Source organism: Cibotium barometz, chromosome 10, assembly GCF_041138505.1.
Source record: "Cibotium barometz isolate CiBa-2024 chromosome 10, ASM4113850v1, whole genome shotgun sequence".
Taxonomy (NCBI): Eukaryota; Viridiplantae; Streptophyta; class Polypodiopsida; order Cyatheales; family Cibotiaceae; genus Cibotium; species Cibotium barometz.
The window spans coordinates 43,369,995-43,388,902 of NC_141055.1; the positions used below are offsets into that span (position 1 = coordinate 43,369,995).

Sequence of the window (18,908 nt, forward strand, 5' to 3'; positions counted from 1 at the left end):
CTCAACAGTACGTACATATGTGTGTGTGTGTGTGTGTGTGTGTATATATATATATATATATAAACAGCCAAAGAAATATAACCTATGAAACCAAACACACTTGACCTTCAACAGGCCACAACCGAAGGCATCAATTAAGATTCTACAAGTTGACAATTGAATACACAATCTCTTGATCAGACACATTATCGTAAGGTTAAAGCTTAGATTGTGATAGAGGTATATTGGCGGAAGAAAGTCTCTACTGGAAGCTTGCCCCCTCTTGAAGCACACTGCCCATTTACTTGAGAGAGAGAGAGAGAGAGAGAGAGAGAGAGAGATTTATTAGTGTGCAGGGCCGGATTGGTGGTAGTTTTCAATCCATCCATATGAAGAAATGGCGACAGCAACCCATACATGTGCAATACGATCCACGAGTAAAATATGAGCCAATCGATCCACCCTCCAATTTGCCACTTTTCTACTTGTTAACATTCAGGAGCTTTGCAAGAAGCAAGGGAGCTGTGGGAATACATTAAGGATGGTCATCTACAAACCAATGAGAAAACTAATGTAAAACAATCGATAGAAATACAATCAAAGACATTATTTAAAATCAGAGCCAGGCAGGGCAGCAAGACGTGAAACTTCATAGGATGCAACATGCACACCGTCATGGTCTCCAATCAAAGGAAGACAGATGTGAGCCCTTAAGTCAACATGTGGAATGTGCACAGGATCTTGCTTTCTAGTTGTATAACATGTAAAATTATATGAATGTCACGCAGCCCCGTACATGAAAAACTTGTTGTTTCTACAGCCCATGCCTTCCAGCACTTCCAAGAATAATTCACATGCATCAAAACCCTTAAACTGAATCAGGAGACATTAAAAAAGCTCCCTCCTACAGTGGTAACACCCAATGAACACATGAAGCACCTCAGCAAGGTTAAGTTGCTCTATTAACTGGTAATCCATAAGTAAGAAGAGTAACCACCCAATAGGTAGAGAGCCCTCTGCCAAAACAATGCTTCAGAGCAGTCTTCCACAAACATGGGTTCCTTTTTAAAGACTCTGTAGACTAACAGCTGATTTGGGTTGTGGTCAAAACTTTACCATGAACACTTACAGTGTGTCATGATTCTTCAGGCATAGCACATCATCTATGAAGTCTGCTTAGCCTCGGCATGGTAACGGTCCAATTCAGCATCCAGATCAGACCGAATCTTCTCTCTCTCTTCTTTTCCACGTCCTCTTCCACGACCTCGGCCACCTTGAATCATTTCTCCATTTCCACGAACTTGGACCTTCTGCAGCATTCCTCCACTGCCTTGGATCCCACCACTGAACCAAGGAAAAAACCAAGGACAATCAATCAATCTCTCTCTCTCTCTCTCTCTCTCTCTCTCTCTCTCTCTCTCTCACACACACACACACACACATCGGAACTCGGTGCAGCAGGTCGTCCTGCATCGCTGATCAGCGAGCACATAATTTAAATTATGCTGGTGACTACCCGGTGCAGGAAATCTCAATTCCGAATTTCCTTGGAGACTCCTTAAAAACTGTGGATTCATCCTCTGCCAACCCACAACGGTGACGACTGGTCCTAGACTTGACCATCAATGTTGCTCAGCTCTGGCACCAGTATCAGCCGACTCTATCCTGCGTGTGTTGCTTTCAGACAACCATGACCAATGATTTGACTGCAAGAACATCCTGTCACATGCACCTGCTGTACTAGGGTGCCAATTGGACATAATTGGACAAGAAGTACACCCCCAATTACCTTTTGGATGAGGACTGTGCAGGTTGTGAGCCCTTGTCCAAGGACAGGTCCCCAGTTTCCATCTAGGTCTGGGTCTAGGAGGTGCCTAGCCATGAGTTGTCCTGCAAAAATTATGCAACAACCCACTTGAGTTATTCATTGTAAAAATGCCATGGATGCTCATTGGGCCAACAGCCAGGGACCAAACATAGTCAGGTCACTGTCTGAATCATAGTCACATGGGACGCGAAATGGGGACGGGGAACGGGGACGGAAAAGATTGAGAATGGCCATTCCCTGTGACTATAGAGTGACATGGGACAGGAATGGGAACGAGAAGATGCTGCCATCCCCAACATTCCCGAGTCTAAAAATGCCCAATTCCTGTGACTATGGTCTGAATAGTGTTACCAAGTGTAAGACTGCATAGTCAATGTCCCAGCAACCATATGGACACAAGAAGCAAGCATTTGCAGGCACCAGGCAGGGCTGAACCAATTATGCACAGTGTGGACAGTTTTAAGGCAGCCAAATGTAAGATCCAGGCACCATAGTTGTTGGAAACGGCTGTTGCACGGCCTTGCAATGCAGAAAAGCCATTTCCCAGGGTGGCACTCCCAATAGGACTGGTAAAGTAACCCCTAGGTCAAGGGTTTATGAGATGCAAAAGTGATGCATGTAAACCATGAGTAAATTGTATGTTTTTAAAAAACATGAAAATGAAAAACCATTTGCCAAAGAAAACAAATTGGGAGCAAAGAGACAGGTAAAATAGGGCTCATTTCATGCACAAAAGGTTCCCATATATATATATATATATATATTAGGCGACACAAATTTTTTTAGAGATTATGTCCCTGTTTCAAAATGTTTCGTCCTAGAAAATTTCAAATGTTTCCCTTCGGCGAAACATGTTTTTTGTTACTATGCTTCCACCACTAACACAATCCATTTCTCTGTTCCATTCTGATGCTTCCCTCTTCAAGCTCCCTACAATTGAAAAAGCTTGAAACTGAATTAATGGATTTGAAATGCTTGATTATTTAAAGTTTTTGCACTTAATTAGCATCAATTGCAGCAGTAATCAAGCATGCTTCCGCTTAGCCTACCTGCAAAGCTAATAATTCTTTTCTACGTGATAAAAATGTAAGGCTGAAAGTTTACATCACTCCTGGAACTCGCCCTCCTCTTCCAGCCAGTGAAGTTTCATATAAAGCATGTCCCGCAGGAGCCGGAATAGCCAAATTTGTTCCCATAATTTGAACCTTCATGGGCTTTCCATCTAATTGCACATTGTGGTATCTCTTCACAGCTGTTTCTGCATCTGCCCTCCTTGAATAGAGCACCTCTGCACTCCCCTGAAAATTGATGCCCCCACCACTGAGTGATTTGGTGGCACATCAAACAGTTAAAAATAAAGAAAGAAGCAATCAAAGCTACCTCTGAGCGACCACTCCTGTCATAGCGAATGAAGGACCACTTGATATCACCAACCTCTGAGAAAAGTTCCTGAAGCAAAGACATGCATCCACATCATAAGCAGCACTCACAACATGGTGCAATTATTTCCATGGAGATTTATTGAAGCAGATGTAGGCAGAAACGATGGCAAAAGAGTTTCAAAGTTACCTTTATGTCTTCATTTGACACTGCATAATCCAAGTTCGAAATGAGAACTTTGGTACCAGTTTCAATCCCTGCCATAGGTCCATTATTATAATCGCTGCCTGCGCCATCTTCAAAGAGATCGTGCTTCCATGGACCATCAGAGTCTCTCTGTTACAGCAAGAGAACAACCACACATCTCAGAATCGCCTTCCGCATAGTAAATAGATTGTGGGAATGAGTGCAAAAACTGTTTAAAAAGATGGTTCTTTCAAGTAGCACCGAGTAGTACCTCCATCTTGGGATTACATAAATCCTAAAGTTCAAATGCCTCCAATCCTGGCACATATAAAGTGTGTGATGTGTACATACATGCATGTGTGCACGCAAGTTGCATGTATGTGTATGTGTGTGTGTGTGTGTGAGAGAGAGAGAGATATAAATAGACTTCACCAAGTGCGTGCGTGCGTGCGTGCGAGTGTGCGTGCAAGGGGGGACTTTGTATGCCGCTTCAACTAGGGGTGGCACATATAAAGTATTTGTGTGTGTGTGTGTACATGCATGCAAGTGTGCACCCATATAAAGTCCTTCCCAAAATCTGCCCTAAACACAGCTGAAAACACCGTCAGCACTAAACCAAATCATGATGTAGAAGGCTAGCTCACCTCCCAACCACAACAAGCATCCACCTATCTCCCCCAAGCCAAGGCTAGGGCTTATGCACAATTCCATAGGCCCATGTCTAACTCCAGCGTTCCATACCACCAAAGCCTGCTCGAAGCCCTTCAACACGCCAGCCTACGTACTCGCCATGTGCACGGCATGAGTATGTATGCTCTCCTAGTCTAAGCCACACCTTCAGTGGTGCATCCACACAACTGTGTCTCATAATAACCTAGACCCTCACTTATATAGTGATAACCACGTGATAAATAGCTAATCTGCTATAAACAACCATTAAGCTTTTTTTATCACTCCAAGAATCCTAGCCAAGTATATGCCTACCAATCTAGATATTTGTGAGTAGTTGACCTTAGCAGTGATGTCACTGAGACAACCTTTGTACTTATAAAAAATACTTGTACTTCATGGAATTAATCAAGCAACTATCACATCATTCAATCGTGTGAATCTCTCTACCTTTGTGTATTTGTACTTTCTCTCTCTCCCCTTCTCTCCGTGCCTGCTGCTAGCAGCCATAGCCATGAAGCTCTATGAGCCTCCATTGCTTAGGGTTTATTTCAGCATTTGGTATCAGAGCTGCTACATCATGCACCCTCTGTTCGTACATCCTCTGCTCATATACCCTGCTGGTCGCCTGCTGCGCATATTGCACCCGCAACCTGCTGCTGCCCACGCTGCATCAAATCCCATGCATCCACTATCTGCTGCCCATCTGTGCATACAGCCGACTGTACTCCTCGTTGATCTGACTGTGCATCACTCCCAACAGCCTAGCGACAGCCTAACTGTACATCATCTACATCAAAGCTGTGCACATCTTCTCTAGCAGCCGTCAAAGCCTCACGTCACCACCACAAGCAGTCCCTCAGCTTGTGAACCTTACATCAGCATATGTAAAGAAGGAAGAAGCCCAAATCGACACCTACTCAAATCAGAGAATCAGATGGTAAGTGTTAAAACAGTCAATTTGACTCTTTTTTTTAATCCCTGCTTAATGAGGCAATTAACCCTTATTTTTCAAAATTGAGGGTGCATTGCCAGCATTAGAGGGTTGCTACAGCATGCTCCATCATTAATTTTGAAAACCCCCTTGGTTGAAAACCTTAATTTTTAGGGTTTCATAAGCTGAAAATCATCTCTAGGAATTTGGGCATTTAGCACCATCTCTAGAAGGGTAGACACTCGCTCATCATCTATAAGAGCTAAGACCCCTTGTCTCCATCATTACGGGTTCACATCTGTTCTTTGAAAAGTTTGATGGGGACAACTTTCACACCTGGCAAACCAAGCTGAAATTCAGCTTGATGCGTAAAGGCCTCTGTGGGGGAAGAAAAGATGCCCGAAGAAGGAGAAGATGCAACACTAAAAGTGTGTGCTTTCTTACCAAAAGCATTACCCGATGATAAGAATGCACAATTTCAGTTCTTACATGAGCTCATCAACTATAACGATCAGAGGGGCCCCGCATTCACTACTAGCAATCCTAATCCACAATAAAAATAAACAATGTTTAGAATTCTAGTATCTATACATAATTATGATTTTTAGCTCAAGTGTTGAGAGTTAGAATCTCTTAACGAGTTAGTAACTTAGTGGTTAGTGGTTACCTGTGCTAGAATCCTCAGAGCTACTCTTTGTAGGTGAGGCTGTTGGTAAGCTAATGACTCCCACCAAAAGAGAGGCTTCACCATAGAATCCCTCCTCCAAGTTCCAACATACCGTGCTCTTCCGGTGCATGTGAGAGAAACTAGAGTTCCTACTCACTTATACATAGATAAACGTCAACGAATTCAAGTTGACGGTGGACACTTTTTAAAGTGTCCACAAGGAGCGTAATGCAAAGGTATATACAAAGCTCTACAAAGAGCTAGAGGAGAATGGTGGACGAGTCTCTTGCACTCGTCGGCTCTGAGGTATCCTCCTCTAGTGAGGATACTGAAGTACCTAGCGACAACTCTGACATAGATGGTGACATAGGCTTTTAGCCTCTAGAGTATGGGCTCTACTATCTATTATCTAGCCATGCGACGGCATGCCCTTCTCACCTCCAGTACCTAGATAGCCTTTTTGCATTTTTGTACTCACATTTTTGTACTTACCCATGCGGCATGCTGACTTTTGCGGCTTTATATGTATTCAAGACAATACAGTTGTCTACTTTCATTTTCTATGCAACATTCTAAATTTCCATGTTTTGGGTAACTTGTGAGTTGTAACTTCTCTAAGTTTTGCATCTATGTGTATGTGTAACGATATATATTTATATTTTTAAGTATTTTTTAAATGGACCGTATTTTCATTTTCAAAATTTAGTGGTGCATTCCGAGACCGTATTTGAACTTACTGTATCAAATTGAACTTTTCGTACTTGACAACTATTGCCGCTATGCAAGCAAGTGTGTTCTCTCCTCCCTAATGATGCATACTTGTTTGTTGACTAGCTTCTGACTAGAATAATATCATGTACAAGCTTTGAAGGCCTTACTCTCCCCACGAGAGATGTCAGATTATCCATATACAAATGTCATAACATAGCCCTGGACAAAACATCCACAAATGCTGAAAATGGAGCTTGCACATGTGACACCGCATAGAGGCCAAAATGGGCTGACCCTCCTCCCTCCTCCCCCCCGGGAGTATTTTATTAGCCAAGGAGAATAATATCATGTACAAGCTTTGAGGGCCTTACTCTCCCCACAGGAGATGCCGGATTATCCATATACAAATGCCATAACACAGCCCAACACAAGGCAACCATAAAATTCAGCCATCACATAGCTGTAGAAATGCCGAGCCAACAATATAAACCATATACCTCCGTGTGGGTAATAATTCTTCCCCGAAAACCACGGGTCTTCATGCAATAGAGCTGGTACAACAAGTATAACTCTCCGTTCAGCCGGTACAAGTACAATGGCTGGTACTGCAGGTACAATGGCTAGAAATCATAATAAATGATTAAATACCCTTGCCTTCAGTATTTCTTCACGATGGAAGCCTCCAAAATAGTCCCCAACAACCAATATTCTTCATGGGTAGCCTTCAAGAGAAAGAGAGAAAGAGAGTAGCCATCATCCAAGCAACTTGTAACAGTGGTAGAGGCTAGTGTGCAACAAGAGAGCCTCTTTTAATGAAGAGAGGGATCTCCAATTTATAGATTGGTAGCTTCTCCACCTTTCGATCCCACACTTGCCGTATGATCACTAGGCGTCGAGTCCAAACCCAATTTCTGCACAAGTTTCTAATTGACAAAATTGTGTGAGCTTCCAGGGTCCAGGAGAATGTGTATTCTATGGCCATTCAATTCTTCATGAACTCGGAGAAGATCGTGCAAGCCGAAAACGGAACATGAACTAGGGCGAGAAAGTGCATTGACTGTAGTACATGTCAAAGACACTTGGTCGACTGCCTTCGTCTTGGCTCCTGCGTTTGTCTTAGCACCCTTCTTCTTTGGACACTCATTACGCATGTGTCCTTTTTCTTTGCAAATGAAGCAACGTCTCTCGTGCCGAGGTTGTCGATTTAGGTCAGAGTTCTTTCCACCAGAGCAAAGCCTTGCCCAACCGAGAGGAAAACTGTTGCTAACTGAATCTTTTTATCATCGTTATATGGATGAAACTAGAAGTGGACCTGCCACTTATGTAGCCATGTGTCCACAATCTCCTTGGTACGCTGCTTTTGCTCGCCCTCGAACTGCCCCGGAGTGATGTTGGGACCTAAAGCAGATGCCAAGGTATCCATGCCCTAGAGGGTAGAAAGAGTAGAGGTCAATAAAGAGATGGAATTCTACAAAGTTTGCATCTACACGACAACATGTGCCTGATGCTCTGCGAAAGAAGCCTCAAAAGTGATTTTAAACTCCCGAAAATTAGATTTAGTCACAAAATCTTCGAAAAGATCGCCATCGACGAGCTCGAGAACCGACAAATCTTCGTGTTCGGGAGCTGGGTCCATCTCTGATCCTTGGGTCGACATCCCGCAGAGAAGAGGCAAAGAGAAAGCAAAAGCTCTCAAAAGTTGAGAGAGAACCCGCACAAAAAGGGTTCGAGTAGCTCTAAGGAGAGCTAGCTGCCAAAGGAAGAGAGACAACAAGAAAGTGCTGCTAACCCAAGATGGTGCAAGAGAGGCTCACGCGGTTTTTTTGGAAAAAAAACGTCCACGCTAAAGTGTTTTAATCCATGCAGGCTATATATAAAAAATTACCCCGCTTGTCACGTTTTTTTAAGCCACACTACTCGCGTTTTTCTTTATCCATGCTACTTGCATTTTTTTTTGTTAGCCACGCTGGATACGTGTTTTTTTAAGCCACGTTGCATGCGTTCTTTTTTTTTTACGGGTGTCACAAAATTCCTTACAACTTCTATTTTTCTACTGTTCATGTGTGGCCTGTGGAGCCTGACATGACATACGTGTATGGCTGATGTAGCCTGACATTGTGTCTCTGTGTGGCATATGGAGCCTGACATGACAGTACATGTATGGCTGGTGTAGCCTAACATGATAGTACATGTGTGGCTTGTAGGGCCTGACATGGTGTACATGTATGGCCATGGAGCCTTACATGATGAAATTCTCTGGGACTAGCTATCTTGGAGATCTTTTGTATTTATGTTCTGGGAGGGTTCCAGAAGGATCATGAGCCCTGGACATTTCATCGGATACAACTAAGCAGATGGGTGTTTCTTCCAATATAATTGCACTCATGTGTGTGCATAACTTTTATTTCATCTTTGGATAACTTGTCTTGTTTGCCTCGACAATGCCTGAGATTTCAGCTGTGTTATCCATGGGGCTGAGCACGCCTGGGCACCCTATGGACGTGTATGTGCAAACTTGTTTGGGACTGACAGGTGGTCTACATGTGTTTTGCAGGTGGTAAGTATTCCCAAAAACTCAATTTACAGCTTTATGAGTCCACATGTTAATAATTATTGGTGCAAGTTCACACTCACTTATAAGTGACCAGACAACTTATAAGTGAGTACACATTGAGCAAGACTTATTTAATACACGTGGCAACCAAAAACTGGGCAATGAACATTATTTGGACCTCCTTCATGTAAGCGCCTCTTTTCTGGACCAAAAAAGCACACGTGTGGTTATTTTCAGCGGGGAAGCCTCTAATATTGAGAAAAGCTCCAGATTGGAGGGGGGCGCATGCTTTTCAAGGTGCATGAGGGCTGGTCGGCTGGTTTTCAGCCTGTTGACAAGTTGCTACAACCATCCATTGCGACTAAAGTTCACCGGATGCATGGGGGAAGCTGGCCGACTCCTTCTGCATGTTCTCCACTGCTGGCCGGCTGATTTACAGCTTGGACAGAGGCTAAAAACAGAGAGGAAGAGCTAGTCGTGGGCCTCTAGCCAGTTTTCCTTCCGACCGAAGGTTTGCAAGCTTGTGTATAATTGCTGGTCGCTTTCTTTTGTGGCTACTGAGAGCTGGTTGACTGCTAAAAACAGCCTTTGAGGGCTGATCGACTTGCTTTTTGAGCCAGACAAGAAGAAGATAATGATGCTGAGTTGTCCCAGGTTGATGTGGGAGTACTATGGGTTGTCCATAGTTGTCCTGCATGTGCTTGATGCCGGGAATGCTCACTTGTGCTGAGAATTGTCAGCAAAATTCAGTTCATGTGATGTTTTCTTGTTTTCATATTGTATTGGAAGAAACAGGTGCAGCCAGTGGTGAACCCTGGGCACCCGCAAAGTTGTATCGGGAGTAGACTCCTTTTTGGTAATCTAACCATAAAGGGGAGGGGGGGGGGCGTGTCAGCCCATCTTCTGGCCCCTAGTGTGGTGCACTGTGCAAATGTCATCTTGTTTTATCTGGTTGATTAGATTTTCCATGTTCAGTTGCCCCTTCCGTTTACATTGGTATCAGAGCCTGGCTTTCTACACAGTTGTGTCTAATATGATGCTGGATCGTCTGATCATTCTCTGTAGAGGACTCTATCACCCATATTCACCACATGCGGGAAGAAGCTAGAGACAGGGATCATGTTGGGGCTTTGGTGGGTAACGATCCACCGTTATCTACCAGGGCTGAGGATCAACAGGATATTGATGCCTTGATGAATGAGCTTGAAGAGCTCCGTGCTGTGCAAAGAGATCCTGATGTACAGAGAGGGTCATAGAATCAAAGTCTCATGCCAAGGCTGATGTGGCCACTTTTGATGCAATTGCCCAACGGATGGGAATCGACAAACCTCGAGAGTTGGCTGTTGCTTATTTAAAAAGCCGTGGCGAAGTTGTTTCCGATGATGAGGGCAAGTGGGTCTTCACACAGCAGCCACGCAAGCTATCCCATGAAGGGAACTCCGATGATGTTGTGAGAGGGCATGCAACCCACACTAGTGATGTGAGAGGGCATGCAAACCGCACCAATGATGTAAGAGGGCATGCAACCCGAGCAAGTGATGTAAGTGGACATGCGACCCGAGCAAGTGTTTTGAGGAGACTTGCAGCCCATGCAACAGATATGAGGGGGTAGCCAGCCCGAAGAGATGCTGTACATCGACATGCAGCTCGTGGGGATTGTTAACAATCCAAAAATGGGATTGATCATGGTGATAGACATAGATTAAGCAACATAATTAAAGTGGATTAAACCACACTAAGAACTCCATGAGAGAGAGAGGGAGATTGCACACTCAACACTCAATTCTATTGCATATCTCAAAATGAACCATACAATGATATAGACTTTCTAGCCTTATCCCACTTTACACATCATCATCCATGTTGAGTGGGGAGAAAACAGAATTAGGGTTAGGTCATGTGGGAGACATACACAGAGAAACAAGGGAGAGAGAGAGAGAGTTGTGGGGATAAGTCAACTCATCAAGTATGAGTGTGTGACTCCCCTATCACACATGTATATTGCACTAGTACACATAGTGCACTTAGTACATTAAAAGTACTAAGTGTACTATGTACTATAACTTATGGGCTTGTACACACTATAAGGGTGGGCATAACGCCTTTACCCCAACAACCTCCCACTTAAAGGCAAAGTGCCCTTAAGTAAAGGAAAAGAAAAAATCAGCATGTACATGATAATATACAAGGCCATATCAAGGCTGAAAATGGCCTCATCCAATGCCCATCAAGTGTCTGCAATGAGCAAACCGCTCCGGAGGCAAACTCTTCGTCAACAGATCAGCCGGGTTGTCATCCGTATGAATCTTAACAAGCTGAATTTGCTTGTTCTCTATCACCTCTCTGATGAAGTGATACTTCACATCCACATGCTTCGTCTTTGCATGAAAGACAGGGTTCTTTGCCAACTGGATGGCACTCTGACTGTCACAATGCAACAATGGAATATCCCCTGTATAGCCCAAATCAACCACTAACCGAGATAGCCATAATGCCTCCTTGCAAGCCTCTGTGGCTGCAATATACTCGGCCTCTGTAGTAGATAAGGCAGTGCACTTCTGCATCCTGGATATCCATGACACAGCACCTCCTGTGAATGTAAATACATAACCGGTAGTAGACTTCCGGTTATCTGGATGACCGGCATAATCCGAATCCGTGTAACCATGCACTAATGCATCCTGTTTGCCAAAGCAAATGCACAAATCCTGTGTGCCCTTCAGGTATCTCATAACACCTTTCACTGCTTCCCAATGCTTCTTGCCAGGGTTGGCCATGTATCTAGAAACCACTCCCACTGCAAATGCAATGTCCGGCCTAGTAGCAACCATGGCATACATGAGACTGCCACATGCTGAAGCATACGGAATCTTGGCCATATTAGCCCTGCCACTATCTGACTGTGGGCTGTCCATAGCACTGAGTTTCACATATGGAGGCAAAGGAGTACTAGCTTTCTTCCCCCCGTCCATATTGAACCTCTGCAAGACTTTGCCAATGTATTCCTTCTGAGACAAATACAACACATGCTGATTTCTGTCCCGAAGTATCCGCATACCCAAAATGTGATTTGCATCACCCAAATCCTTCATATCAAAGGTTTCATGCAGCCTCTGCTTCAAGGCATCCATCTCCTTACGAGATTTCCCGGCAATCAACATATCATCAACATACAAGATGAGGATCAATAGACTGCCATCCAAAGCTTTCTTGGTGTACAAGCAGTGATCTATGTCACTTCTCCTGAATTTCTGTGATTTCATGAATGTATCAAATTTATGATACCATTTTCTTGGTGCCTGTTTGAGCCCATAAAGACTCTTTTTCAGCTTGCATACAAGCTTCTCCTTTCCACTTACTGCATAACCCTCTGGCTGCTGCATATATATCTCCTCATGGAGATCACCGTGAAGAAAAGCAGTCTTCACATCCATCTGGATCAAGTCCAGATCATCATGCGCAACCAAAGCCAACACAGCTCTAAGTGTGGTCATTTTGACCACTGGAGAGAAGATCTCATCAAAGTCCACACCATATTCCTGCTTGAAGCCCTTAGCCACTAACCTGGCTTTGTATCTTGGCTTTGCATCTGGTGCAACTTTGAGCCTGTATACCCACTTGCAAGGCAAAACCTTCTTGCCTGCAGGCAAAGGCACCAACTTCCAAGTTCCATTTTTATGCAGAGAATCCATCCCTGACTTCATGGCATGCTCCCAAAGAGCCTTGTCTGCCCTCTGTAAAGCCTCCTTGTAACATGAGGGCTCCCCACAGTCAGTGAGCATCAAGTAGTCAACCCCTGGAACAAACCTGTCAGGGGCTCTGGAGGGTCTTGTGGACCTCCGTACCCAATGACCATCATTTGCAGGTTGCTGTCCAGCCTGCATATCACCCATTGGTGGCTCTTGTTCCATGCCATAAGGCTGAAATATCATGCCCGGTATCTCCTCCAACTGTGGTATATCCATAGGGATATCTTCTGCCATATCTAGCTGTCCATTTGGACCATTTTCAGCACCATTTAAGGGCTGGTTTTCCTGCTGTAATGGCTGATTTACAGCCCTTTGTTGTTGTCCATGATGTCCATCATCATCAAAGATGACTCTGCTAGGCTCATGTTGCCTTGCAGGCTCCTTATACATGCATGTTTCATCAAAAATGACATCATTGCTGCGTATGATCTTTCTATTTATGGGATCCCAAAGTCTATACCCCATTTCACCTCTGTCACCATATCCTAGGAATATGCATTTGTGAGACTTAGGATCAAGTTTGGTGCGCAGTTCCCTGCGTATGTGCACGTACGCAACGCAACCAAACACTCTCAAGTGCTTGTATGACGGAGGCTTCCCTGTCCATACTTCTTCTGGCACTTTCCCACCAAGCCTCGTGTTAGGTGACCTGTTTATAAGGTGAACGGCTGTCATAACAGATTCAGCCCAAAAACCATGAGGTAATGCAGCATGTGACAACATAGAACGGACCTTCTCCTGAATGGTCCTGTTCATCCTCTCTGCTGTCCCGTTTTGTGGAGGATCATAAGGAGTAGAGAGCTCCCTCTTGATGCCTTTAGCATCACAAAAGTCCTGAAACTGTTTGGACATATACTCTCCACCATTGTCGGAACGCAAAGCCTTCAGTGTTTTGCCAGTTTGATTCTCAACAAGAGCAACAAACTTCTCAAACACTGAGAATGTATCACTCTTCAAACGAAGAGGATAAACCCACACCTTGCGTGTGGCATCATCTATAAAAGACACACAGTATTTTGCCCCTCCCAAAGAAAGCTGAGGCATCTCACATACATCTGTATGCACAAGCTCTAACTGAGCATCTTTCTGTCCAAGAGCTTTCTTGTGGGGGCACTGTAGTTGCCTACCATATATACAATGCTCACAAAACTGAAAACTTGAAAACTTTAGAGAAGGCAAGTAACCCAAACGAGACAATTGCTCCATTCCCTTGACACTCATGTGTCCCAACCGGCTATGCCACATAGAAATTTCCGGCAGCTCGGTTGCATTTACATTAGCATGGTGACAAACACCTGCATGCATAAAATAAAGAGTGTCCACCTTAGAGCCTCTGGCAACAACCAGTGAGCCCTTACTAATTTTCCACTTTCCACTACCAAATGTGGTAACATAATCAGCATCATCAAGCTGTCCAGTAGAAAGCAGGTTCTTCTTGATCTCAGGCACATGCCTGACATCATGGAGCATAAGCTGTGAGCCATCTGAAAACACAAGCCTCACATCACCTCTGCCAAGAATCTTGCATGCATGGTTATCACCCAAATAAACCACTCCTTCATTGCCAGCAGTGTACCTGACAAACAAGTCTCTGCAACCTGTGACATGAAAGGAGGCACCTGAATCAATGATCCATGAGTGCATACCATGACCACCTGTAAGAAGTGAATGGGCATCAAGTGAAGACGTAAAGAGGACCTCATCCTCACTGCCACCTGCATGTGACACATTGATTTCTTCAATCTTGACTCCACTTTTGCCCTTTGGCTTTACATCTTTGGCTTCATCCTTCTCTTTGTCTTTGTCTTTTCCCTTTTCTTTTTGATCATTTTTCCATTTGTAGCATTGCTTTTTAATGTGTCCCTTCTTGCCACAATAATGGCATTCCAAATCCTTTTTGGATCGAGACTTGCTCCTTCCCCTTTCTTGGCTTTTCCCCCTTTGCTGGGATCTCCCACGTGCATTCATTGCATTGGACTTTCCAACAGAGTTGTTTTTCCTGTTCATCTCTTCTTGAAGAAGAGCACCCTCAACATCTGCATATGACAGCATAGCATGCGAATTGCTAGTGGCTGTCCTGAATGTGTCCCAACTCTTTGGTAAAGTGCATAACAGAAAAGTGGCTTTGAACTCATCGTCCATTGCCAATTTTTGATTAATGACCTGGCTGACAATACCATTAAACTCATTTAGATGGGCTGTCATAGACGCCCCTTCCTTCATTTGAAGACCTATGAGTTTCTTCAACCAATACACTTTGCTTGAGGCACTTTGTTGGGCATACAAGTCCTGCAATCTCTGCCACATTCCCCAAGCTGTCTTCTCTTCACGAATGCTGAAAAGTAAAGAGTCTGACACAGACAACATGATAGTAGATCTTGCCAGCTCATCCATATCTTCCCACTCTTCAGCCGTAAGAGAAGCGGGCTTTACACCCCTTTCTTTGATAGGCTTGTGCTGCTTTTTCTAAAGCAACACATTGTAGCACTGGGTTTGCCAAATATCATAATTATGCGAGCCTTCAAGCTTCTTGATGTGAAGCAATGAAGAGCTCTCACCTGTGGTTGCCATAGCAAAATGCAACCTGTCAATGCCTGACTCCCTGCAAATGTGCAAACACTGCACCAAAAGCACACAAAGTGCTCACAGTTTTTCTCCCAAAGTTTATCTCCCACTGCGGAAGCACAAATGCAACTTTTCTCCCACTTTTTGTGATGAAAACACCAAAATCTGGTTGCTGCAGATTTTGGACAGCACCTTAAATGTGCTCTGTTGCCCTTCCAAAGTACTGTACAACAGTACCAAGTGCTCACCAATGATGTACCAAACCTGTACCGGCAAGTTCAGCAGCTGAAATTGAACCTTTTGGTCACTCAAAACAGTGTACAGCCATGCCAAAACTTGCACAAAGCTGTGCCAAATCTGTACCAGCAGGTACAATAGCAATAAATGCTCTCCTGGCTGTCCAAATGAGTGAAAATCAGACTTTTACAGTCCCGAACACTGCATACAACAGTCCCGAACAGAAATTGGGCAAAAGCCCCTTGACTGCAAGCTGATTTTTTTGAGGATTCAAGGCATAAATGTCTTGCCTGCTGCTTTGCCAAGCTCAACAAGCATACAAACTTGAAAAGCCCCTTGATTTAAGATCAATTTCTGATCATACATGGTACATTGACGCACATGAAGGCATCCAAAGTGTTCACGATGCTTTCCCCTGGCCACATATACATCAAATACATGAAAGCCCCTTGATTTACAGGCACATTGAGTGCTTGTAAGGCATCAACACATTATCCACAGCATCAAACGCGATTGCCTGCATGCAAATCAACCAAATCGGCACAAAAGCCCCTTGATTTGCACTGCAATTTGCTGCAATTTGCTGCAATTTTGCCCAAATGTGCAATTTTTCACATCATACAGCATGTATGAGTGCTTAATTGCACAATTACATCAAAAGCCCCAAATTTCGACATCCAATTTCCTGCAAATTGATCCTGATTGTGACCAATTTCCTGCAAATTGATCCTGATTGTGACCAATGTCACCCAATTTTGCCAATTTTGCTCAAAATTGAGCAATTCAGCACCTGTACCTGCTCAATTGATTGAATTGATAAGAAATTCCCAAAATTGAAGACAAATACCTCTTAATTTTTTGAATTTCTCTGATCAGCAGGCTGAATTTTAGTTGTTGCAGGAAGGGGGGGCATCTTCTTCCCACTTGCAAGGAAGCATGCCTGATGCAAGAAAAGCTTCTCGTTTTCCCTGGGCAGAAGCTTCATGGTTGTCCTTTACCCTCTTGTTGTTGGAGGCTCTTGTGCAGCAGAAGGGCAACAACACGCATACCTGGCTGCCTTCGCCTATTCACAAGCAACTCGTGGCTGCCTGCTTCTTCGCTTAGCGCTGGCGCCTTCGCCTAATTATGTTGACGCCCAGCCTTACACTCCTTATCGCTGGTAGCGGTATACCAGGTATTCGATGGACGCCCGCTTTTTACTTCGCTAAGTAGCCTTCGACGCCTCCGACTCGTGGACCAGCCGACGACTAACACCCAGCAGCCTTCGCTCCGTTGCTGCGATGTCGCCTGTTTCGCCTAGTACTAAGACTAGTACTCGATGGACGCCCCGCTATGCTGCTTTGGCTGCTGCGACTGTTGGGCAGCGTAGACTACCTGCTGCGCTGCCTGCTGGTTCTTCTCCTGTTGGGCGCAGCCTGTGTGGTGCTCTTGTCGTGTCCTTGCGCTTCAGTTGTTGTAGGCGCCTGACTACTCCGACTGCCTTTGCTTGTGTTCGCTGGCTGATGAACGCCTCACCACATTCACACGAGCAAGCCTGCTTGCACTTCACTGCTTTGCTGCAAGCCTACAACTGGCTGTTGGCTACCTTTTGCCACCACAACCAATTGAATGGGAGAGTCGAGCTGCTGTCTGCACAGAGATTCGAAGGGCACCGGCTCTGATACCAGTTGAGTGGGGAGAAAACAGAATTAGGGTTAGGTCATGTGGGAGACATACATAGAGAAACAAGGGAGAGAGAGAGAGAGTTGTGGGGATAAGTCAACTCATCAAGTATGAGTGTGTGACTCCCCTATCACACATGTATATTGCACTAGTACACATAGTGCACTTAGTACATTAAAAGTACTAAGTGTACTATGTACTATAACTTATGGGCTTGTACACACTATAAGGGTGGGCATAACGCCTTTACCCCAACACATGTGGCACTCCATTTTCCACTCTTTTGGTCAACACTCACACACCATGCAATATTACATGTGGCATTCTTATCTTGCCACAATATCTTGCACCTCTAGGGTGCTTTCCCATATACACACAACACCGCGATCACATCTCTCAACACCCCCTCTTAATCGAGGTGTTCCACAACTCACCCATCATCCATCACCCATATTAATGTAGCATTGCACAAACGCAATCGCTACCTCTCAACAGGGATGATGAGGGGTTTTTAGCCCATTTGAGAGATGCAGAAGATCTTCATGCATTGTCGGTGGTATCTCCACCTTCTAGGTATGTTCCTGCTCCTAAAGTTCCATCCAAAGTGGAAGGTGTTACGTGGGAAATCAGCCCAAGATCTGGGCATCGTCGCCAACGTAGGCATGACGAGGAGGAGGATGTATTAGAGCGTCCGGATGCCTATCATGGCAAGAACGCCAAAGAGTTCAAATCAGGAGACAAGGACATTAAATTCGAGAGCTACAATGGAAAGTTGGATTCTACCAAGGCACTTGCTTTTATAAGGCAATTTGAAATAGCCTTTTGCACTGAGGAATTTACCAAGAAATCTATGCTCAGGCATGTGGGTATGCATCTTAAAGAGACTGCAAGTGATTGGTGGATGGCAAAGATTTTGGATAGGACAACTGCCCGTGCATGGAGAGCTTTCAAAGAGCAATTTTATGATCAGTTCCTTCCTCCTCACTTTGAGAAGGATGTACGAAAGGAATGGGATTGGCTAACATAGGATGAAGGCGAATCCGTTTCCTCTTATGTTTCAAAGTTTTGGCGGATTCTTCTCAAAGTCACACCTTTCATGACGATTAGTGAGGACGAGAAGAAAAGAAAGTTTGAGTCAGGGCCAACGAATCATTCAAAAGAGCCTTGCAATGTACCCCCACAACACCTTACAGGAGCTCATATACTCGGCCACTATTTCTGAGGAGTTGCATGGCAAGGGAGCATCAAAAAGACAAGAATTCAGCTCATACAAGGGAAAATTCAGAGCTGAAAATGAGCAGAAAAAGGGTGGACAGCCACCTAAGTTTATGTCTCATGAGTCCAAGGATGCAAAAGGGGGCTCAGAAAAGAAGCCGAGGGGTAAAAAGGATAATCCTAAGCTATCCAGACAGCATATTTTGATTGCATGAGAGAGGGAAAGTGCTTCACATGTGGGAGAAAAGATCACATGAAAGCTCAATGACCCCAGAATCTCAAAAAGAATAACGTGCAAGATGCCAAACCGAGTGTGAATGTTATACCCGATGTTCAGGGAAACACTACACATAAACCAAAGAGCAGGATTTTATGCAAAGCTTGGGGCAAGTTAAAGGACCAAAACAGCTTTATTCCTTTTTGATAATGCCTCAACAGATAACTTCATATCCATACAGATGGTTGCTGCTCTTGGGTTAAAGCCTGAGGAATTGGACATGGACTTTCATGCAAATGCTGCCTTTGAGGGCAAGGAAGTTAAGGTCACTCCCATCGTTGGGAAGCTTCACATA

At 44.4% G+C, this 18,908-nt stretch overlaps 1 protein-coding gene across 1 annotated transcript in view; it reads right to left on the bottom strand.

Annotated features, from left to right (window-relative positions):
* Nucleotides 1-904: 904 nt before the first annotated feature.
* LOC147634940 (THO complex subunit 4A-like) overlaps nucleotides 905-18,908 on the bottom strand; it is a 34,411-nt gene continuing 16,407 nt past the window's right edge. The window contains exons 2-5 of the mRNA XM_086804204.1: nucleotides 3,377-3,523; nucleotides 3,188-3,256; nucleotides 2,912-3,105; nucleotides 905-1,323 (exon numbers count right to left, since the gene is read on the bottom strand). Of these exons, the coding sequence (XP_086660330.1) occupies nucleotides 1,143-1,323; nucleotides 2,912-3,105; nucleotides 3,188-3,256; nucleotides 3,377-3,523 (591 nt within the window). The 3' untranslated portion in view covers nucleotides 905-1,142. The remainder of the gene's footprint in view (nucleotides 1,324-2,911; nucleotides 3,106-3,187; nucleotides 3,257-3,376; nucleotides 3,524-18,908) is intronic.